Raw genomic sequence first — 24,684 nt, forward strand, 5'->3', positions numbered from 1 at the left:
ATCTCACCCACACTATATCCAACCCATACTGTATCTGACCCACACTCTATCCAATCTGTACTGTATCCAACCTGCACTGTAACCTACACTGTATCTCACCCACACTATATCCAACCCGTACTGTATCTGACCCACACTCTATCCAATCTGTACTGTATCCAACCTGCACTGTAACCTACACTGTATCTCACCCACACTATATCCAACCCGCACTGTATCTGACCCGCACTGTATCCAACCCGCACTGTAACCTACACTGTATCTCACCCACACTATATCCAACCCATACTGTATCTGACCCACACTCTAACCAATCTGTACTGTATCCAACCTGCACTGTAACCTACACTGTATCTCACCCACACTATATCCAACCCGTACTGTATCTGACCCACACTCTATCCAATCTGTACTGTATCCAACCTGCACTGTAACCTACACTGTATCTCACCCACACTATATCCAACCCGTACTGTATCTGACCCACACTCTATCCAATCTGTACTGTATCCAACCTGCACTGTAACCTACACTGTATCTCACCCACACTATATCCAACCCGTACTGTATCTGACCCACACTCTATCCAATCTGTACTGTATCCAACCTGCACTGTAACCTACACTGTATCTCACCCACACTATATCCAACCCGTACTGTATCTGACCCACACTCTATCCAATCTGTACTGTATCCAACCTGCACTGTAACCTACACTGTATCTCACCCACACTATATCCAACCCGTACTGTATCTGACCCACACTCTATCCAATCTGTACTGTATCCAACCTGCACTGTAACCTACACTGTATCTCACCCACACTATATCCAACCCGCACTGTATCTGACCCGCACTGTATCCAACCCGCACTGTAACCTACACTGTATCTCACCCACACTATATCCAACCCATACTGTATCTGACCCACACTCTAACCAATCTGTACTGTATCCAACCTGCACTGTAAACCACACTGTATCCGACCTGCACTGTAGTAGTAATAATAATAATAATAATAATAATAATCAGCATTTTATTTATATAGCATTTCTCCTGTAGGACTCAAAGTTGCTTTACAGCCAGTATAAACATGATACATTGTACAAAGATTTGGTAATTACAGAAATTAGAAAACCACACAGAAATAATAACAACAGAAACCAAGAGAGCACAATTATCATATAGCAGGGTTGATACAGACATTTTGGCTCAAAACTTCCACAGTTCATTTATTCCATCAATGAAAGGAACCAGAAGAGGCAGCCATGTTGGACGCGCTACGTAGGATTACCCTGGGTGGAATTAGTCACTCCTAGAACAGATGACACAAATTGTGTGGTTGCAGTCAGGTCCATGTATTTTTCATCCCAACCACAAGCATACCAGGTGAGGCACTACGTAGGTTACACTGTGGGAGATAAGCCATACAAAGTACCAAGGCATAATTGGGAAAACGGACATGTGTAGTACAGTATATGCCCTGTATGAAAAGATACACGTGTAGTACACCTCCTAGTGGATGTCAGGGACGTCCCTGTCATACTCCCTGTAAAACTCCTGAGATTTCATATAGAAACGATTAGAATAATACAAAGAAGATATTTGTAACATAAACATCTTCTTTGTTTATTACAATCCCTTTTATAGCTCACCAGCTTTGTGGCGATCCCTGGATCTTCAGGGAGACGAGAGATTAGGCAGCAACAACTCTGCCTCGGTTCTTCTACAGTCAGACACTGCTTTGCAGAGCTGGGGGCGGGGCCACACACACCAGGGGCAGTAACACTGCACAAAATGGAGCTAATAGAGGCATGCCTCTGAGTGTGGTGATGTGTATTGTGCACTGATGGATACTTGGATGTGTCATGTGACCAGGAAGTGCACTGTAGTCTAGGGATGGCCATCATTGGGTCATCATCGATGGTACCATTGATGGGTAACATTCATTATGTGAAACCATCTGCAATGGAACCATTGATGGTTTCACCCACCGATGCTCACCCATGTCTTACACTGTATTAGGCTGTGGGCCAATGACAGCCCAGAGGCAGAGCTTTGTGGGAGTGTTGGGGGAGGTGGGGGTGCTAAGCTCTGTGTCCCAACACCTTGAGAAAAAAAATTATATATTATTCTGTAGTTGTTTATTATCGATGGCTGGGAACCATTTGGTTCTCCCCTATTAATGGAAAAAGGCCATTGATGATTTTGAATCATTGATGATCGATGGCCATCCCTACTGTAGTCGCAGCTCAGTCAGCAGCAGCAATTGAAGACACAGGGATGCAGGTAGGAAACTCAATGGACACTGTAGCTTAGTGTAGTGGGGGGAGAGTTACAGTGAGTAGGGGTTGAGACAGACTCTCAGTATTCACACCCATCCGGATGTGTGGTTCCCCTGCCTTTCACCTTAACGTATGTCATTGTTGGATGTATAGCATGCAGGCATAGATACAGTGGGTTGGCAGTAGGTAGGGCAGAAAGTAATAATTGGCAGAGTGATAATAGTTGGTAGACAAAAATAAAGCCATAAGCTAGGCAGCGAATAATGGTCACAGTAACTTCAGAAAACTGATGCAGTCAAGGCACTGTAACCAGGCACTGCATACGACCCACACTGTAGCCTGCACTGTATCTGACCCACACTGTATTCAACCCGCACTGTAACCTGCACTGTATCTAACCCGCACCTGATCCAACCCTAGCTGTATCCTCCCCATGATGTATCTGATCTGCAGTGTATCCAACCTGCACTTTAAAGCACACTGTATCTGATCCGCACTGTAACCTGCACTGTATCTGACTCACACTGTATCCAAGCTGCACTATATCTGACCCATACTGTATCCAACCAGCACTATATCCGAAATTATAACCCGTACTGTAACCTGCTCAATATTTAGCTGTGTCCCAAACAATTCCGCAATGTACCCCGCAGGTACGGAATGCTGTTTGTATTGTTGGGGACATTTTGGGGAGCTGCTCAACAAACAGGCTGATCAGGGCTTTACATGATCACAGAGTGCTAGTCATCAGTGGCCCAGGGCCCCCAGGAGGGAGGTACAGATTGGACACTGAGAATAGGCATGTGCTGGGGACGTGTGCACTTGTGTAGGGGGCATGCACGTCTGCTGTTGCTATTTTACACATGGTTTAGGGTTTTTTCTTTGCTGTTTGTTAACTACTACTACTTTTGAGCAATAATATTCCACACACGATTCTTAGTAAATTTCTGTGTTGTCTTGTTATCTATTGGAAGTACTTGCGAGTTGGTTCTATTGGTTATTGCTAATACATTACTAATTTGCAAAACATTTTTAAACAGAAATAACTGCCGTGTGTTTGTGCCGCTGCTCTGCCGCTTAGTTTTGCCTACCAGCCTTTGGCCTATGTTGAGGAACAATATTGTGATCTGTGAGGTGGTCATAATTGACTAAAAATGAATAGAAATTTATGTTATTGAGGCTCATAATACTGTAGGAACAAAAAAAGGGATAAATTATGTGATTTTGGCTGTTTTTTAATAAAAATAAAAAAAATACTTGTCCAAAACCAAAACACGTGAGGGCAGTTTTGGCAAAACCAAAACCAATACACAAAGTTAATCCAGATCCAAAACCAAAACAAGGGGTTGGCGCTGATCTCTGAATATTAATATTATAATCCACAACTTGTACCAGGGGGCTGAGTACCCACAAATCATGACACTCCGAACAGATGGTCATCCTGTATGCATTTTGCGTTGATGCGTTTTTACTGTACTGTGTCTGCACAGTGCACACTTCTATATTAGACAGTATTAGGGACAATTCTTCTGATATAATTGGCCTCACTCTCCTCCCAAATCTTTTCACAGTGCAAAGCTAAAAACTGCAACACTAAAAGCTCTATCTCAATAACTTTAACTGTCACTTCAACACAAATAAATGGCATCCTACCCCAACTTATTTAAAAAGTTCCCAAAAACTGATATAAATATGCCCCAATGAACTAACCTACTTATACTGTAGATGTCATGAGTTACATTTCAATATCCACATAAAGGTACAGTAATACCCACTTCCATCATTACCAACAATGGATATACTAAAGCTTGTCATATACCTTAAGATCATCTTTCCAACCATTCAACCAGTTGGCTGTTTGGAACAAAAAAAAAATCATAAAACACAGGTCATTCCAGTTTCTACAGGTATGGGACATGTGGTTCAACTCTCAAGCTCCCACATTCAGTTTACGTTCCTCTAGGGGTTCTCTAGCACTCCTCCTGTGACTTTTGTAAGCCCGTAACCAATTACGCAGCCCTGAGAACATTCCTTGCACTAACGTACTGTTTATTTCAGCTAACACTTCCATCCTAGCATTGGACTCACGAGATGTATATGTTGTGTAAGGGGATGCACCAGCGGGTCCTCCACCCCTTTCTCTTCTCCCCCTAATCTGTACCTGTCCCTTCTGTCCCCTCTTTCTTCTTCTCTTACCTCTTCTTATTTCTTCGTCTACTATTTGTGCTATTACTAGTCTATTATTTGGTTCCTCCATATATAACATGCTTTTGTTTTTCACGGTGTCTATTTCTTCCAGTGTAATGTTTACTACTCTGTGTACCCTATGGCTTATTCATTAATGTTATACATCTTATCTATATGTTACGTAGTTTTACGAATATATTCTCTCCTTGTTGTTAGGAGACATTGTTGTCCCTTTTAACCTGAAAAATAAATAAACAATAATAAAAAAAAATCATAAAACTAGAGATGAGCGGGTTCGGTTCGTCAAGATACGAACCCCACCGAACTTCACCTATTTTACACGGTTCTGGGGCAGCCTCGGATCTTCCCGCCTTGCTCGGTTAACCCGAGCGCGCCCGAACGTCATCATCCCGCTGTCGGATTCTCGCGAGATTCGTATTCTATATAAGGAGCCGCGCGTCGCCGCCATTTTCACTCGTGCATAGGAGATGATAGCGAGAGGACGTGGCTGCGTTCTCTCAGTTTCTGTGTTCAGTGTGCTGCAAATATCTGTGCTCAGTGTGCTGCAAATATCTGTGTTCAGTGTGCTGCAAATAGCTACGTTCTCTGCCTGAAAAACGCTCCATATCTGTACTGCATTGTAGTATATAGTAGGAGGACAGTGCAGAATTTTGCTGACCACCAGTATATATATAGCAGTACGGTACAGTAGTCCGTTGCTCTACCTCTGTTTCGTCAAGTATACTATCCATCCATACCTGTGCTGCATTTTAGTTGTGCGCAGTATATAGTAGGAGGACAGTGCAGAATTTTACTGACCACCAGTATATATATATAGCAGTACGGTACAGTAGTCCATTGCTCTACCTCTGTGTCGTCAAGTATACTATCCATCCATACCTGTGCTGCATTTTAGTTGTGCGCAGTATATAGTAGGAGGACAGTGCAGAATTTTGCTGACCACCAGTATATATATAGCAGTACGGTACACTAGCCCATTGCTCTACCTCTGTGTCGTCAAGTATACTATCCATATCTGTGCTGCATTGTAGTTGTGCGCAGTATTATAGTAGGAGGACAGTGCAGAATTTTGCTGACCACCAGTATATATATAGCAGTACGGTACAGTAGTCCATTGCTCTACCTCTGTGTCGTAAAGTATACTATCCATATCTGTGCTGCATTGTAGTTGTGCGCAGTATTATAGTAGGAGGACAGTGCAGAATTTTGCTGACCACCAGTATATATATATATATATATATATATATATATACACACATACATATATAGCAGTACGGTACAGTAGTCCATTGCTCTACCTCTGTGTCGTCAAGTATACTATCCATATCTGTGCTGCATTGTAGTTGTGCGCAGTATTATAGTAGGAGGACAGTGCAGAATTTTGCTGACCACCAGTATATATATAGCAGTACGGTACAGTAGTCCATTGCTCTACCTCTGTCATCAAGTATACTGTCCATATCTGTGCTGCATTGTAGTTGTGCGCAGTATTATTGTAGGAGGACAGTGCAGAATTTTGCTGACCACCAGTATATATATATATATATATATTATATATATATTTTTCTTTGAATCATGTGCTGTTTGGGGACTATTTTTTTAAGTGCCATCCTGTCTGACACTGCAGTGCCACTCCTAGATGGGCCAGGTGTTTGTGTCGGCCACTTGTGTCGCTTAGCTTAGCCATCCAGCGACCTTGGTGCACCTCTTTTTTTCTTTGCATCATGTGCTGTTTGGGGACTATTTTTTTAAGTGCCATCCTGTCTGACACTGCAGTGTCACTCCTAGATGGGCCAGGTGTTTGTGTCGGCCACTTGGGTCACTTAGCTTAGCCATCCAGCGACCTTGGTGCACCTCTTTTTTTCTTTGCATCATGTGCTGTTTGGGGACTATTTTTGTAAGTGCCATCCTGTCTGACACTGCAGTGCCACTCCTAGATGGGGCAGGTGTTTGTGTCGGCCGACATTTGGGTCGCTTAGCTTAGCCATCCAGCGACCTTGGTGCAAATTTTAGGACTAAAAATAATATTGTGAGGTGTGAGGTATTCAGAATAGACTGGAAATGAGTGGAAATTATGGTTATTGGGGTTAATAATACTATGGGATCAAAATGACCCCCAAATTCTATGATTTAAGCTGTTTTTGAGGGTTTTTTGAAAAAAAAACACCCGAATCCAAAACACATCCGAATCCGACAAAAAATTTTCAGGGAGGTTTTGCCAAAAGGCGTCCGAATCCAAAACACGGCCGCGGAACCGAATCCAAAACCAAAACACAAAACCCAAAAAATTTCCGGTGCACATCACTACATAAAACATGAGGCTCTAAGTGTAAATAAGGGTTGGGTTGGGAGAAACTATGAGACAAGCGAAGAGATATACTGTTCTATATTGGTGTAGTTAGTTTGGCCTTGTATGTTAGTAGAAATAGTTGATACTGAATTTGGTAAAGTACAGTACAGGCAGCTGATGCAGGACCTGGCAGAGCAGAAGCGCAGCAGGAGACCGTTTTACAGGAAAGTGTGTCTACTACATTCAAACTAGAAGTAGGGGTGAAGGTGTGGTTAGATGAGGATCATCAGGAAGGGAATTGCTTTACTCAGGGGCAGATTTATTAAGTCTGGTGAAGTGATAAAGTGGAAGGTGATAACGCACCAGCCAATCAGATCCTAATTTCCATGTTACAGGCTGGGTTTGAAAAATGACAGTTAGGAGCTCACTGGCTGGGGCTTTATCACCTTCCACTTTATCACTTCAGCAGGCTTAATAAAGCTGCCCCCCTGTGTGTGGAAAGAAAGGGCTAATACTGAATTTGAGTACACTTGTGTTCAAATACACATGCTTAAAATGTGGTCACTTAAAAAAATGGAATTGCATACATATGGAAAGTTGTAAAAATTGCAAGATGTGTACGAGTCTCTCTCCACCAGTAGCACAAGCACCAGGTTTTCAAGAACTTGAAGGTCTTAAAAAAAATCTTCTTAACGGAATGTAATGCATTGATTGGTAGCGGCAGCTGAGGCACTGCGTTGGGGGTGATTTCTCATTGGGCCATGCAGCTGCAGCAGGAGCTGTATGGCCACAGCAGAGAGCGCATGGCCTTTCTTCCTTACAACCGGCTCCTCCTCCTCACAGTATACATTGGAAGCAGGCTGCTGCGGGTCCTGATCCCCTACGGCATCTGCCATGCAGTGCCTCAGCGATCCCCAGCAGCCGCACACCACAGTCCCTCAATGCCAGCCTGAGAATAAATGTTAAGCAGCCACAAAGGCAGTGGAGCCACTCGTGTTTTTAAATATGGTCTGGACTCCGGATCCAAACCACAGTGCAGTATGAAGAGCAGAAGTAAACACGGAGGTAAGGAGGCTTTGGTCAACCACCTGGGAGTGGGCAGATAGAGATGTCCCATTGTGCAATGACTCTCCACAGCAAACATATCACGACTCGAGCCTTGCCTGGGGGTGGGACACAGTGGCTGCCTGGTGAGTGAGATCTTGCTGTCCATGAGCCACTGACCATACCTGCCCATGATGTAGCCTGTCAAGCAGGGCTAATATGAGAAAACAGACCAAAGAGCAGTGTAGGATGAAAGTAAATCAATCACTTTAGAAGAGATGAAAGCCTGAGGTTTATTCTAGCTTCTGTGTGCAGTCGTTGATATTTTCTGACATTGCTGCATTCTATGTTTTCTAGCTGATCTCCACTTCGTCAACCTAAGTCTCAGTCCAGCCTGACAGTTACCCTGCAGCCAATCACAGCACAGCAAGGTGTTTAAAGGAAGTCCAACTGCAGCATTCTGGGCTTGTGCAACTAGTTACATTCTATGTGTGACAAGTGAACCTGCATTTTGTCTTCTGTGCAGTTACCAGGTCCAGTGTCATCTCTTCAGCCAGTAGCCAGTCCGGTTCAGCTGTATTCCTCAGCCAGTAGCCAGTCCGGTCCAGCACCGTCTCTTCAGATGGTAGCCAGTTCGGTCCAGCTGTATTCTCTAGCCGGTAGCCAGTCCTGTTCATCTATAATCCTTAGCCGGTAGCCAATCCGGAATAGAGCCTCTTGGTGGTTCATTAATTGAAATATATACCAACGGCAACATGCAAAAGAGCTAAATACAGCCTCCAGTGTCGCAGCCGCTGGACACCAGTCATCACCTGCAGCAGGTAACACTGTGCATCAAACCGTGACAATGGGTAGATACCAGTGGAGAGGAAGGGAGGAAGAATAATAGTATATATTATTTTCGGTGTGAGACCAGCCTCTTTTTTTCAAGAGAGACAAATATCTGGGACACTAGACATGATCACAGTGCTTAGGTGTTGTTGTTGCGATGCCAATAAATGAAAGGATACCTTATCCATCTGTCTTACCTGGTGCATAACTCCCAACTGTCCCGATTTTGATGGGACAGTCCCGCTTTTCACGGTCTGTCCCGCTGTCCCACCCATGGGTTGCAGTGTCCCACGGGTGGGGGGGGGGCAGTTGGGAGATTCCCCCCTGTCGCTCGCTGCTCTGAGCAGAGCAGCAGTGTATAGATGCTGTGCGCATGCACACAGTGTCTATTCACGGCAGAGAGGGACAGGAGGCATGACCAGCAGCTCTCTGCTGTTCATGCCCCCATAATGACGAAAACGTTTTGATTGGCTACACCCCTAATTTCGGTTGCGCGTCTTTGGCGCCCTCTAATATCCCTCCCTTCCGCTCTGCAAAGTTGTGAGGTATGCTGGTGTCATGTCTTCACAGAATAAAATAGTATATATATATATATATATATATATATATATATATATATATATAGATAAAACGTTATGCCGGCACTCACTTTACTGACCAAGAGCACATACTGCTCGGGTGCCATCCATGAGACTTGAAAGACTCTGCTTATACACACTCCAACTGGCGGCACTCACAAGACTTGGTATTAAAGAATGGACAGACGAACTGCGTCCCTGTGTTCAACGTTTCAGTCGTAAGACTTTTATCAAGAACATGTGTACAGTGATAAAACATACCTTAAATAGTGTGCTCCGTGCAGTGCCCCCGGTTTCGCTTCCGGACGCCGCCTGTCCTCACCGGATGACGTCACCTAGCGCGCGCCCATACTCCGTCCCAGCATCTCCGATCACGTGATACTCGAGCAACGAAGTCACGTTACGTTACACGCCGGCGGATGGAACGCAGCGCCTGTTCCGCTCTCCAGTAGTCAGGGAAGCGCCGTGCGGTAACTAAGGGGAACTGTAAACAGAGCGGCATGATGCACAAATCAAACAATAAAAACGTGATATGCAAAAAAAATCATCAACACAAATATAGTGCAATGAGGGTGTACATCATTGACATAAACTGAGCTATTAGTGATAGAATTATATAATAAGATAAGACCACATAATGTGGATGGATAAACAAAGAAACAAAGTGAATAAAGCTTAATAAAATAAGTGCTGTATATGTGTTCCAATTTTTTTAAAAAGGTGGTGCTGAGCACTACCTGGTGCAGTGTAGTTATGCTAATGTATGTCAATAAAAAGATAATACTGTATCCGCATGTTCAATAACTACAGAAAAACTAATATAGTACGCTGCTACTTCTGACAAAAACATCAGGAGCAGCAAATCAACAAGTGCATCATATGTGTTATATTAAAAAATGTAATATGTACAGAAGAGAAAAAATCTGAATCCACTGGCTAATTGTCAGTAATGTAGGACCTGATGGATTAACCCCTTATAATGCTGTTCCCCTGGGCTCATCTTATCATCCCTGGTAAGGGTAATTGCATATTAGAAAGCCATCTTTTCATCAAAGTCATCTCAGTGGTTCCGCCAGAGTAAGATGATATCGACCTCATGCGGCCTCTACTTTACAGAAAGCAGGAAAAGGACAAGGTCTCATTCAGACCATAAGGAACGACAGAGTTCATTCGATGGATCCACTTCGCTTCCAATTGCAACAGCTTCTTGTCCCTATCTCCTCCTCGGAGAGACGGTGGTACATGGTCTATTAGCTTGTACACTAGAGAGGATAAGGAATGTTTCTTCTCTTTAAAGTGCCGTGCAACTGGCTGGTCGACCGGTTTACCCTCCAGGGCCATCCGAATGGCCGACCTGTGTTGTGTCATCCTTTCTCGTAGGGTGAAAGTCGTCTTCCCGATATAAACAAGGCTACAGGGACAGCGAATCAGGTACACAACATATCTCGTGGTGCATGTCAAAACATGGTGAATAATCATTTTCTTACCCGAATATGGGTGTAACACGTAATTCCCAGTCTCCAAATATCGGCAAGTTGTGCACCCTATGCACCTATAGCTGCCTGCCTTCTTAGTGAGAAAGTGTTCTTTCTTACTTTCAATTGGAGTTTCAATGTTGTTATGAACTAGCCAGTCCTTCAAGTTCTTATTTCGTCTATAAGCCATCATGAGTCTTGACCCTTGTAGGGCCTTTAGAGAAGGGTCCGTATTGACAATCGGCCAATATCTCTTGGCAGCTGTATTTATGAACTTGGAAGCTGTATTAAAATTGTTGACAAATATTGTCGTGCGTCCCTTCGCCTTAGATGACGGTTTCTTCAGCTGTTCTCTACTGAGCTGCATGATTTTGGTCTTGGCACAATTCAGTTCTTTCTTGGTGTATCCCCGTGCCATAAACTTGGAACACATCCGGTCAATTTCTTCCAACGCCAGACTTTCATCCGTGGTGATTCTACGGATTCTCAAAAATTGGGAGTACGGGAGACCCTTCTTTAAGGGTACCGGGTGGTGGCTTTGTGCATGCAATGCGTTGTTGACATCGGTGGGCTTGATGTAAATTGATGTACTCAGTTCTGACCCATCCCAATGGATGTTGACATCCAAGAAATGGATTTGCTGATGATGGCATTCATGGGTAAACTTGATATGCGGGTGAGCACCATTAATGTCTGACATCATGCTTTGGAAGCAAGTGGCCGATCCGGACCACAATAAGAAGAGATCGTCAATGTATCTTATAAAGAAAAGGCAATGTTGTTGAAAAGACTGATGCTGAAAAAAAAGGGATTGTTCAATCTTGAACATATAAACGTTCGCATACGACGGTGCCACGTGGCTGCCCATGGCACACCCTCTAAGTTGGACATAGAATTCCTTGTTAAATAGGAAATAGTTCCGGGTAAGCGTCTTCTCCATTAGTTCCATGAACAACTGCACCGGAGGACCATCGTATTCCACTTTTTGTATGATGAACTCTTCCAAGTACCTCAGTCCTTCATCATGAGGGATACTTGTATATAGAGAGACAACGTCTATTGTACAAAGCAACATGTTCTCTGGGAGTCGATCCAATTTGCAAAGCTTGTCCAGAAAAGTGGTGGTGTCTTTGAGATAAGTTTTCTCACACTGGACCAGAGGTTGAAGAAATTGATCGAGGTATTTTGAAATATTGCTGTACAGAGAGTTTTTGGCTGAGATAATAGGGCGGCCGGGTGGAGCTTGTAATGACTTGTGAATCTTCGGCAAACTATAAATTAAGGGTACCTCAGGATATTGCACGGTGAGTGCCGCCAGAGTGGTATCTGAAATGTTACCCTCTGATGCTGCTGTAGTTAATATACGTGTGAGTTCTTCTTTGAAGATGTTGGTAGGATCCCCTGACAGTTTCCTGTATACTTCTGGTACATTGAGTTGTTTGTACATTTCTTCCAGATAAGATTCTGTGTCCTGTACCACCAGGGCACCACCTTTATCTGCAGGCCGAAATAATATGGTGTTATCTTTACTCAAGGCTCTCAACGCTTGGAATTCATCTTTAGACAGATTCTGATGTGTTACGTAATTGCCTTTTTTATAACCCATATTCGGGTAAGAAAATGATTATTCACCATGTTTTGACATGCACCACGAGATATGTTGTGTACCTGATTCGCTGTCCCTGTAGCCTTGTTTATATCGGGAAGACGACTTGCACCCTACGAGAAAGGATGACACAACACAGGTCGGCCATGCGGATGGCCCTGGAGGGTAAACCGGTCGACCAGCCAGTTGCACGGCACTTTAAAGAGAAGAAACATTCCTTATCCTCTCTAGTGTACAAGCTAATAGACCATGTACCACCGTCTCTCCGAGGAGGAGATAGGGACAAGAAGCTGTTGCAATTGGAAGCGAAGTGGAACCATCGAATGAACTCTGTCGTTCCTTATGGTCTGAATGAGACCTTGTCCTTTTCCTGCTTTCTGTAAAGTAGAGGCCGCATGAGGTCGATATCATCTTACTCTGGCGGAACCACTGAGATGACTTTGATGAAAAGATGGCTTTCTAATATGCAATTACCCTTAGAGGGATGATAAGATGAGCCCAGGGTAACAGCATTATAGGGGGTTAATCCATCAGGTCCTACATTACTGACAATTAGCCAGTGGATTCAGATTTTTTCTCTTCTGTACATATTAAATTTTTTAATATAACACATATGATGCACTTGTTGATTTGCTGCTCCTGATGTTTTTGTCAGAAGTAGCAGCGTACTATATTAGTTTTTCTGTAGTTATTGAACATGCGGATACAGTATTATCTTTTTATTGACATACATTAGCATAACTACACTGCACCAGGTAGTGCTCAGCACCACCTTTTTAAAAAAAATTTTTAACACATATACAGCACTTATTTTATTAAGCTTTATTCACTTTGTTTCTTTGTTTATCCATCCACATTATGTGGTCTTATCTTATTATATAATTCTATCACTAATAGCTCAGTTTATGTCAATGATGTACACCCTCATTGCACTATATTTGTGTTGATGATTTTTTTTGCATATCACGTTTTTATTGTTTGATTTGTGCATCATGCCGCTCTGTTTACAGTTCCCCTTAGTTACCGCACGGCGCTTCCCTGACTACTGGAGAGCGGAACAGGCGCTGCGTTCCATCCGCCGGCGTGTAACGTAACGTGACTTCGTTTCTCGAGTATCGCGTGATCGGAGATGCTGGGACGGAGTATGGGCGCGCGCTAGGTGACGTCATCCGGTGAGGACAGGCGGCGTCCGGAAGCGAAACCGGGGGCACTGCACGGAGCACACTAAGGTATGTTTTATCACTGTACGCATGTTCTTGATAAAAGTCTTACGACTGAAACGTTGAACACAGGGACGCAGTTCGTCTGTCCATTCTTTAATACCAAGTCTTGTGAGTGCCGCCAGTTGGAGTGTGTATATATATATATATATATATATATATATATATATATAATATTCAGTAAGGGGTCTATTGGCATTAAGATTCTTCCAAGTATGATGAGGAACACAATGCATTCACCCTTTTTATGGTAGAGCCTGTATCCTTTTTAACTTGTACACTAGGGGCCTGATTCTGAGTCGCTTGCCTAAAGTGATCACAAGTCCTATGTAGCTATATGCCCGTAGCTATATCCCTGCATGTTTGTGATCACTTTGCTGCCAGACCTCCGACCGCAAGAGAAGTCAGCACTGCCGTCAGTTGCACCTACACCTACCTGCCTGCGATTCAAGCACAGTGTGCTAAAATTCACTAGTCGCTTTCGGACTTGTGTGCTACTCAGAATCAGGCCCTAGGTGTCAATGCACTACAGGCACCCATAAATAAATATTACACGCTGTCTTATTGGCATCACTACTGTCCTCAACAAGAAAGCCAATATTGGGCTCAGCATAGTAGTAACCCATTGACACCGCACAAATAACCTGGTATCGACCCGGCATATTCCTGGGTCGACACGTGTCGGCGTGTGGTGCTGACCCGGCAATTCAACTCGGGATTAAAGCAGTGTTATACCCGAGTTGAATACCGGGTCAGTGGCTGCGTAAACGGGCTCCCGGGTCGATGCGTCCCGGGACCCGTTTACTACAGCAGGGAGAGGCAGCGCGGAGATGATCTCATCTCCCAGTTCCACCCGGCTCCGCCCCCGCTACTATGGCAACCCGCCCGGCATATTGCTTGGGTCGGGGAAGTCTGCAGCAGACAATGCCGGATCCCACGCGGGAAGGACCCGTTTCCAATTTCCGGGTGGGATCCGGCATTGGCAATGTGAAAGGGGTATAACTAATCCTAGACACTAAATAACAATAATTTCTCTGACGTCCTAGTGGATGCTGGGAACTCCGTAAGGACCATGGGGATTAGCGGCTCCGCAGGAGACTGGGCACAAAAGTAAAAGCTTTAGGACTACCTGGTGTGCACTGGCTCCTCCCCCTATGACCCTCCTCCAAGCCCCAGTTAGATTTTTGTGCCCGGCCGAGAAGGGTGCACACTAGGGGCTCTCCTGAGCTTCTTAGTGAAAAGTTTAGTTTTAGGTTTTTTATTTTCAGTGAGACCTGCTGGCAACAGGCTCACTGCATCGAGGGACTAAGGGGAGAAGAAGCGAACTCACCTGCGTGCAGAGTGGATTGGGCTTCTTAGGCTACTGGACACCATTAGCTCCAGAGGGACCGAACACAGGCCCAGCCTCGGAGCTCGGTCCCGGAGCCGCGCCGCCGGCCCCCTTACAGAGCCAGAAGCAAGAAAAGGTCCGGAAAAATCGGCGGCAGAAGACATCAGTCTTCAACAAGGTAGCGCACAGCACTGCAGCTGTGCGCCATTGTTACTCAGGCACACTTCACACTCCGGTCACTGAGGGTGCAGGGCGCTAGGGGGGGGCGCCCTGAGCAGCAATGTAAAACACCTTGGCTGGCATAAATACACCACATATAACCCCCAGGGCTATATGGGTGTATTTTAACCCCTGCCAGAATTACAAAAAAAGCGGGAGAAAAGGCCGCCGAGAAGGGGGCGGAGCCTATCTCCTCAGCACACGGGCGCCATTTTCCATCACAGCTCCGCTGGAAGGACGTCTCCCTGACTCTCCCCTGCAGTCCTGCACTACAGAAAAGGGTAAAAAAGAGAGGGGGGGCACTAATTTGGCGCAGTTTTATATTAACAGCAGCTATAAAGGAAAAGCACACTTGATAGTGGTATTCCTGTCTATATATAGCGCTCTGGTGTGTGCTGGCATACTCTCCCTCTGTCTCCCCAAAGGGCTAGTGGGGTCCTGTCCTCTATCAGAGCATTCCCTGTGTGTGTGCGGTGTGTCGGTACGATTGTGTCGACATGTTTGAGGAGGAAAATGAGATGGAAGCGGAGCAATTGCCTATTATACAGTTGTCACCCCCTAGGGAGTCGACACCTGAGTGGATGAGCTTGTGGAAGGAATTGCGTGACAGTGTCAGCTCCTTACGACAGACAGTTGACGACATGAGACAGCCGGCTAATCAGCTTGTGCCTGTCCAGGGGTCTCAAACGCCATCAAGGGCTTTAAAACGCCCGTTACCTCAAATGGCAGACACAGACACGGATACTGACTCCAGTGTCGATGATGAGGAGACAAACGTGACTTCCACTAGGGCCACACGTTACATGATTGAAGCAATGAAAAATGTATTGCATATATCTGATAATACAAGTACCACTAAGAAGGGTATTATGTTTGGTGAGAAAAAACTGCCTGTAGTTTTTCCTGTATCCGAGGAATTAAATGAAGTGTGTGATGAGGCGTGGGTTTCCCCCGATAAAAAACTGATAATTCCTAAAAGGTTATTGGCATCGTACCCTTTCCCGCCAGAGGATAGGGCACGTTGGGAAACACCCCCTAGGGTGGATAAAGCGCTCACACGCTTGTCAAAACAGGTAGCACTACCCTCTCCTGATACGGCCGCCCTAAAGGAACCTGCCGATAGAAAGCTGGAGAATATCCTAAAATGTATATACTCTCACACGGGTGTTATACTGCGACCAGCAATAGCCTCAGCCTGGATGTGCAGTGCGGGCCTGGCGTGGTCGGATGCCCTGACTGAAAATATTGATACCCTTGATAGGGACAGTATATTATTGACTATAGAGCATTTGAAGGATGCATTTCTATATATGCGTGATGCACAGAGGGATATTTGCCGACTGGCATCAAGAGTTAGCGCGCTGTCCATTTCTGCAAGAAGAGGTTTATGGACGCGGCAGTGGTCAGGTGATGCGGATTCTAAAAGGCACATGGAAGTATTGCCTTATAAGGGGGAGGAGTTATTTGGGGTAGGTCTATCAGACCTGGTAGCCACGGCAACTGCTGGAAAATCCACATTTTTACCCCAGGTAGCTTCTCAACCTAAGAAGACGCCATATTACCAGGCGCAGTCCTTTCGGCCCCATAAGGGCAAGCGGGCAAAAGGCGCCTCATTTCTGCCCCGTGGCAGAGGGAGAGGAAAAAGGCTGCAACAAACAGCCAGTTCCCAGGAACAAAAGCCCTCTCCCGCCTCCGCAAAGTCCTCAGCATGACGCTGGGGCTTTACAAGCGGACTCAGGCACGGTGGGGGCCCGTCTCAAGAAGTTCCGTGCGCAGTGGGCCCACTCGCAAGTGGACCCCTGGATCCTTCAGGTGGTATATCAGGGGTACAAATTGGAATTCGAGACGTCTCCCCCTCGCCGTTTTCTAAAGTCTACTTTACCGACGTCTCCCTCAGACAGGGAGGCAGTATTGGAAGCCATTCACAAGCTGTATTCCCAGCAGGTGATAATCAAGGTACCCCTCCTACAACAGGGAAAGGGGTACAATTCCACACTATTTGTGGTACCGAAGCCGGACGGCTCGGTGAGACCAATTTTAAACCTGAAATCCTTGAACACTTACATACAAAGGTTCAAATTCAAGATGGAGTCACTCAGAGCAGTGATTGCAAACCTAGAAGAAGGGGACTATATGGTGTCTCTGGACATCAAAGATGCTTACCTACACGTCCCAATTTACCCTTCTCACCAAGGGTACCTCAGGTTTGTGGTACAGAACTGTCACTATCAGTTTCAGACGCTGCCGTTTGGATTGTCCACGGCACCCCGGGTCTTTACCAAGGTAATGGCCGAAATGATGATACTCCTTCGAAGGAAGGGAGTTTTAGTTATCCCTTACTTGGACGATCTCCTGATAAGGGCAAGATCCAGGGAACAGTTGGAAGTCGGGGTAGCACTATCTCAGATAGTGCTGCGCCAGCACGGTTGGATTCTCAATATTCCAAAATCGCAGCTGATCCCGACGACACGACTTCTATTCCTAGGGATGATCCTGGACACAGTCCAGAAAAAGGTGTTTCTCCCGGAGGAGAAAGCCAGGGAGTTATCCGAACTAGTCAAAAAGCTCCTAAAACCAGGCCAAGTCTCAGTGCATCAATGCACAAGGGTTCTGGGAAAAATGGTGGCTTCTTACGAAGCAATCCCATTCGGCAGATTCCACGCAAGAACCTTCCAGTGGGATCTGCTAGACAAATGGTCCGGGTCGCATCTTCAGATGCATCAGCGGATAATCTTGTCTCCAAGGACAAGAGTGTCTCTCCTGTGGTGGTTGCAGAGTGCTCATCTTCTAGAGGGCCACAGATTCGGCATTCAGGACTGGGTCCTGGTGACCACGGATGCCAGCCTGAGAGGCTGGGGAGCAGTCACACAGGGAAGAAATTTCCAGGGCTTGTGGTCAAGCCTGGAGACATCACTTCACATAAATATCCTGGAGCTAAGAGCCATCTACAATGCTCTGAGCCTAGCAAGACCTCTGCTTCAAGGTCAGCCAGTGCTGATCCAGTCGGACAACATCACGGCAGTCGCCCACGTAAACAGACAGGGCGGCACAAGAAGCAGGAGGGCAATGACAGAAGTTGCAAGGATTCTTCGCTGGGCAGAAAATCATGTGATAGCACTGTCAGCAGTGTTCATTCCGGGAGTGGACAACTGGGAAGCAGACTTCCCCAGCAGACACGACCTCCACCCGGGGGAGTGGGGACTTCACCCAGAAGTCTTCCACATGATTGTGAACCGTTGGGAAAAACCAAAGGTGGACATGATGGCGTCCCGCCTCAACAAAAAACTAGACAGGTATTGCGCCAGGTCGAGGGACCCTCAGGCAATAGCTGTGGACGCTCTGGTAACACCATGGGTGTACCAGTCAGTGTATGTGTTCCCTCCTCTGCCTCTCATACCCAAGGTACTGAGGATCATAAGAAGGAGAGGAGTAAAGACTATACTCGTGGCTCCGGATTGGCCAAGAAGGACTTGGTACCCGGAACTTCAAGAGATGCTCACAGAGGACCCGTGGCCTCTACCTCTAAGAAAGGACCTGCTCCAGCAGGGACCCTGTCTGTTCCAAGACTTACCGCGGCTGCGTTTGACGGCATGGCGGTTGAACGCCGGATCCTGAAGGAAAAAGGCATTCCGGATGAAGTCATCCCTACCCTGATCAAAGCCAGGAAGGATGTAACCGTACAACATTATCACCGTATTTGGCGTAAATATGTTGCGTGGTGCAAGGCCAGGAAGGCCCCTACAGAGGAATTTCAACTGGGTCGTTTCCTGCATTTCCTGCAAACAGGACTGTCTATGGGCCTAAAATTAGGGTCCATTAAATTTCAAATTTCGGCCCTGTCGATTTTCTTCCAAAAAGAACTGGCTTCAGTTCCTGAAGTACAGACGTTTGTCAAGGGGGTACTGCATATACAACCTCCTTTTGTGCCTCCAGTGGCACCTTGGGATCTCAATGTAGTTTTGGGGTTCCTAAAATCACATTGGTTTGAACCACTTTCCACTGTGGACTTAAAATATCTCACATGGAAGGTGGTAATGCTGTTAGCCCTGGCTTCAGCCAGGCGTGTCTCAGAATTGGCGGCTTTATCCTATAAAAGCCCTTACCTAATTTTTCATACGGACAGGGCAGAATTGAGGACTCGTCCTCAATTTCTCCCTAAGGTGGTTTCAGCATTTCACTTGAACCAGCCTATTGTGGTGCCTGCGGCTACTAGGGACTTGGAGGACTCCAAGTTGCTGGACGTAGTCAGGGCCCTGAAAATATGTTTCCAGGACGGCTGGAGTCAGAAAATCTGACTCGCTGTTTATCCTGTATGCACCCAACAAGCTGGGTGCTCCTGCTTCTAAGCAGACTATTGCTCGTTGGATTTGTAGTACAATTCAGCTTGCACATTCTGTGGCAAGCCTGCCACAGCCAAAATCTGTAAAAGCCCATTCCACAAGGAAAGTGGGCTCATCTTGGGCGGCTGCCCGAGGGGTCTCGGCTTTACAACTTTGCCGAGCAGCTACTTGGTCAGGGGCAAACACGTTTGCTAAATTCTACAAATTTGATACCCTGGCTGAGGAGGACCTGGAGTTCTCTCATTCGGTGCTGCAGAGTCATCCGCACTCTCCTGCCCGTTTGGGAGCTTTGGTATAATCCCCATGGTCCTTACGGAGTTCCCAGCATCCACTAGGACGTCAGAGAAAATAAGAATTTACTTACCGATAATTCTATTTCTCATAGTCCGTAGTGGATGCTGGGCGCCCATCCCAAGTGCGGATTGTCTGCAATACTTGTACATAGTTATTGTTACAAAAATCGGGTTATTATTGTTGTGAGCCATCTTTTCAGAGGCTCCTCTGTTATCATGCTGTTAACTGGGTTCAGATCACAGGTTGTACGGTGTGATTGGTGTGGCTGGTATGAGTCTTACCCGGGATTCAAAATCCTTCCTTATTGTGTACGCTCGTCCGGGCACAGTATCCTAACTGAGGCTTGGAGGAGGGTCATAGGGGGAGGAGCCAGTGCACACCAGGTAGTCCTAAAGCTTTTACTTTTGTGCCCAGTCTCCTGCGGAGCCGCTAATCCCCATGGTCCTTACGGAGTTCCCAGCATCCACTACGGACTATGAGAAATAGAATTATCGGTAAGTAAATTCTTATTTTATGCAGCACAAGATATCAAAGACTGAGGCCATAATATGTGTTTATTACTATCCACACATCCCCTTCTTCACTACTGTGTTATTATGTCGCTATGGCAACTACCAAACAGATCTTTGTAGTTTCCGTAAAAGGTCAGCTTTAAATAATGTAACTCAGCTTTTAGGATGAGTTGTCATTGAAATAAAGCCATGCTGCACTATTTACAGTTACATTAAATTGAGATTTGAGCTGTGCCAAACTGGGGCATGAAGGGCCCACCAGGGAATGCAGTGGTAGGGGCCCAAGTTTAACCACTTGCCTGGCATGGTCGCATCAGATGCGACCATTCCTGCAAGTGCTCTATCTGACCTTGTTGCACAGGATGCGACCAGTCAGATAGAGAGTGTTAGCAGCGGCAGGGAAGGAAAACTTCCCTCCGCTGCTGCTGTCAGAGGGACGTGAAGGTCCCTCTGCCTTCCAGCCCCCAGTGATGCCCTGTTGCCGATCATTGCTGATAGATCAGCACAGCAGGATCGCCCACCCCCAGCAGCTTGGGGGTAAATAATAACCTTCAAGCCATCCCCAGCCCCCCCCCCCCCCCCTCCCCCCTTCCTGTGTACCTGGCAGCTGTCCGGGCTCTAAACACTAAAGTCGCGATGTTACCGATATTCCAATGGTCGCAATGTTCTCGATCGATGTTTTGATGTTTAAAAAAATAATTATTTTTTTAAATGTAAAAAAAAAAAATGTTTTTCTTTTTTTTTTAAAACTAAAATCATTTTGGATAGGGTTAAATTCACTCATAAAAACCCCCGACAATTTCTGAGCAGTTTTTTGGGGGAAAATTGTCAGTTAAGTGGTAAAGAGGTGTGGCCAACCACCAGAGAGGGACTTGGCCAACCGTTAGAGAGGACATGCAAAGAACAAGGCCACTTTATAAAGGAGGGGAAATGGGTGTGTTGGGACCATCCACTTTCATTGGCAGGAGGGTTAATTTTGATGTAGTTTCCATAGAAACAATACAAGTACCCAAGGTTATACATTATCGCACTCCACCAAGTTACTATTGACCCCTAAAGGAGGGTGTGGGGCCCTCAGACAGTGGGGCACACCAGGGATTTCCCCTTTACACCTGTGGGCCGGTCCAACCCTGGATTTGGGGTTAAAGACAAATGAAATATCATCTTTCCTAAAATATCAACCCTGATAAAAATAACGGCACTACATTACAGTCATAAATCTGTCATAGCAAATACTATGACTAGCTTGGGTGTCCAAGCTATAGTGGATAAACAATTTTTCTATGGTTCTTACATCATACTACGTCATGTTGCTGTTTAGGAGGAGGGAAAAAAAAAACATTCCGGAATTCATTTAATTGAACAGGACTCCATGTTTTGGCAAGGCAATTCTAGTACAGTCCTGGTATTATCATATTGATTTGTAGGTTGTGATAAATAAGTAAAAAAAAAAAAATCAGTTCAGTTTTCAGAGGGCCACATTCTCAAAGATCAGCTGAGTTACACAACATCATAATGGTCTGGTGTCAGAACACTGGATGATGGTAAAGCATCACTAGTGGCTGAAATCATTATGAACCACGTCAGTTAGTTAGAAAAATGGCAGTGAGCAGACAAACAACTCATTCAATGTAAATACAGACAGGGTTAGGAATCAAGTAGTTAACAGTTAAAATAATTCAACAGCATTGCACTGTACAGTCTCGTCACGGCTTTCTCAGAGTCAGTCATGCTTGATTATATTTGATTCTCTATTTAAGTCAACCCTATAACCAGCATACTAAATCAAGTTAATTTGTTCCATATCTCAAGCCCTCTGTCATCTATCCCTTATCACAATGTGACGTGTGTCTATTCTGACATTTTGAAACCCACTCACACATATTATACACACGTGTATTTACATAATTCATATATTTACATATGTATGTAAAACATATATAGAAAAATACACACATATATATGTTTCTGCATATGTGGATGTGTGTGTGTGTGTGTGTGTGTGTGTGTGTGTGTTTCGTGTGCTTGCTCAGGTTGTCACCTCAGGTCTATCTGACACATTCAGTAACCCTATCCTTGCTAGGAAGGGCAATTAGTCATTTTCCCCTATCAGAAACCCAGTGTGACTTTTCATCCTAAACCTTTGCACTACAATAACATTTGTTTCCATTTGTCTTATACGATTACATCAATTTGTACCCCCTCAGTGCTACCGGCCAATCATATAATTACCTCATGATGTGCTTGATTTTTTGAACAATCTTTTATTTGAGACTTTCCATACTATTGTTTACCTTGTTTTAGCTCAAGGAAAATCTTTTTAAAAAGCCCTATGCACGATATGCCTCACTGCACATCCCGAAAAGAGAGCTCTATACCAAGAGATAAATCCCTTTTCAGCCCCCAACACACATCAACCCCAACCTTCCCTCCAAGGCAGTGAAGAAAGGCAAATGGTTACCTCATTCAGAAGAAATGTGGCACTGGAATCAGAAAAAGACATAGAAGGGGCATATATAGCCCAGAGCTGCACTCTCAAAATCTCTTTTTATAGGAAAGGCAGACTTTGCATCCTCTGTTGATCTGCCTCACTGTGTTCATAGCTTTCCATCACCCAGACACTCCACTTCCCTCCTTCCCTCCCTCTCTTCCATTTACTCCTCCTTCCATTTCTTTCATATTTCAGGTCCACCTCTCGCTGCTACAATGTGGTTATAATTATGGATCCATGGATATCTAAGTGCCAAATAATTGTATTAATGTCTTATAGCAACAAGCTGAAAAGATTCTTCCTGTAGTCAGATACACAAAATGGATTTTGCAGCTTTATATTCTCATTGTACAAACGCACAGCCCCTGGCATAGATATTTTGCTTCTCCTGTGATGCCACTCACAGAGACCAGTGTTTCTATGGCTGGAGGCAGTACTGGATCCTCCATTCACAGTGGTATAATTCAAATACAATACTTGTCTCATTGAGATAAAATGTATCTTCACTCTCCACAACAGGACAAAGAAATAATTCAGGGCTGTCAGCCTGGAGGACACATGCGACCTAGCCCTACTTTATTGCAACCCTCACTTTTCTTGATAAACTCTATGTACTGTACTCTATTGCATGACATCACTTTTTATTCAAAACATTTTATTAAGCAAATACAATAATTACATACACTGGTTTAGCACGGTGATTGACCATCACCTAAGTGGTACATTATGAATAAAGAGAATGTAAAATGATAAAGTCAGAAGAGGCCAGTGGGGAAGAGCAAAGGAGGAGGAGGGCCTGGAACACAAGGAGGGATGGTTCCTGAAGACCAGGGTAGCCAAGACAGAAGGCAACAACCGAGAAAACAAATTAGTGCTCAAACACTCAGTGATACTCTGCCAGATAGACTGTCTTAATCAGAACATGGGAGGAGAATTATAGTGGACAAGCCTCAATTTCATCATTTGTTCAAATATTCAACTTGTGAACACTTTTGTGTGGCATAAGAATGGAGGGACCCCTCCATAAAAAAAAAACCATTGGACATCACCAATATAATAGGGGTATCCTGCAACTTACCAAAGGCTGAACCATGGGCATAGCTATAGTTGTTGTAGGAGGTGCCATTGCTATAAGGCCCAGAGGTTTAGAGGGCCCAGTTCACTTGCACCCAGATCATATAGTTGTCTACCAATACGAACTGGGGCACTACAGTGTGCCATAATGTGTAGTATAATGTGAACTAAGGCACATCTATGGGGCATAACTGCAGCCCTACTATGGAACATAAAATAAATTATGGCATTGCTATGGGGCACAACATTAACTAGGGCACTACTATGGTCCATAAAATGGAAAACAGCTGCAGAAAGAGGTGTCTCACCAAAAGCATTGAGGCAGTTCCCCCTCAAAATGTTGCTATGGAGCCCACAAAGCTCTGGCTACACCCCTGCGCTGAACAAAAGAGGTACAGCTAAGTAATGCAGGATACTGTAGTCTTTATTATTCTTAGTATGGCACAATGTCCTAAGTTTTGAACAGTTTGTGGGTCCTGAGACCAGTAGATAGCGTCATTTTCAGATGACATTATCCTCTCTGATCCTATGGGAACTTTGATCCCTCCCTGGCAGTAAGAAATAAGGTGCATACATACACGGTGCAATGTTATATAGTCAAAATCGTAAGAAAAGTTAGCACATATCGCACCGTGAGTGCACAGCTTGCGATACCGATGCGCACTCCCGTGGGGTCGGTATCGCATAAAAAATAGACTGTGCAGGCAAGGCAATTTTGACAATATTGTGTACAATCTTGTACATAGTATAGTCAAAATTGGCACTTAGTCAAAATCACACATAGTCAAAATCGCAAATACAGATAGTCAATATCGGTGGTTCTGGGCTCCAGGGAGTTCAAGGGAAATCGCAAAGTCAAAATTGGCACTTAGGCAATATCTCACCGT

General features: G+C 45.0%; 1 protein-coding gene across 2 annotated transcripts in view; it reads right to left on the minus strand.

Annotated features, from left to right (window-relative positions):
* Window positions 1-24,684, minus strand: part of CACNB3 (calcium voltage-gated channel auxiliary subunit beta 3) — a 426,341-nt gene that overhangs the window by 374,753 nt on the left and 26,904 nt on the right. The window contains exon 1 of one of the 2 annotated variants that reach the window (XM_063952732.1): window positions 22,694-22,846. The exons of the other annotated variant lie outside the window; for it this stretch is intronic. Within the exon in view, the coding sequence (XP_063808802.1) occupies window positions 22,694-22,735 (42 nt within the window). The 5' untranslated portion in view covers window positions 22,736-22,846. Of the gene's footprint in view, window positions 1-22,693; window positions 22,847-24,684 lie in introns of those variants that run through there. 2 annotated transcript variants of the gene reach the window in all.

This window comes from Pseudophryne corroboree, chromosome 2 (genome assembly GCF_028390025.1).
Source record: "Pseudophryne corroboree isolate aPseCor3 chromosome 2, aPseCor3.hap2, whole genome shotgun sequence".
Lineage (NCBI taxonomy): Eukaryota > Metazoa > Chordata > Amphibia > Anura > Myobatrachidae > Pseudophryne > Pseudophryne corroboree.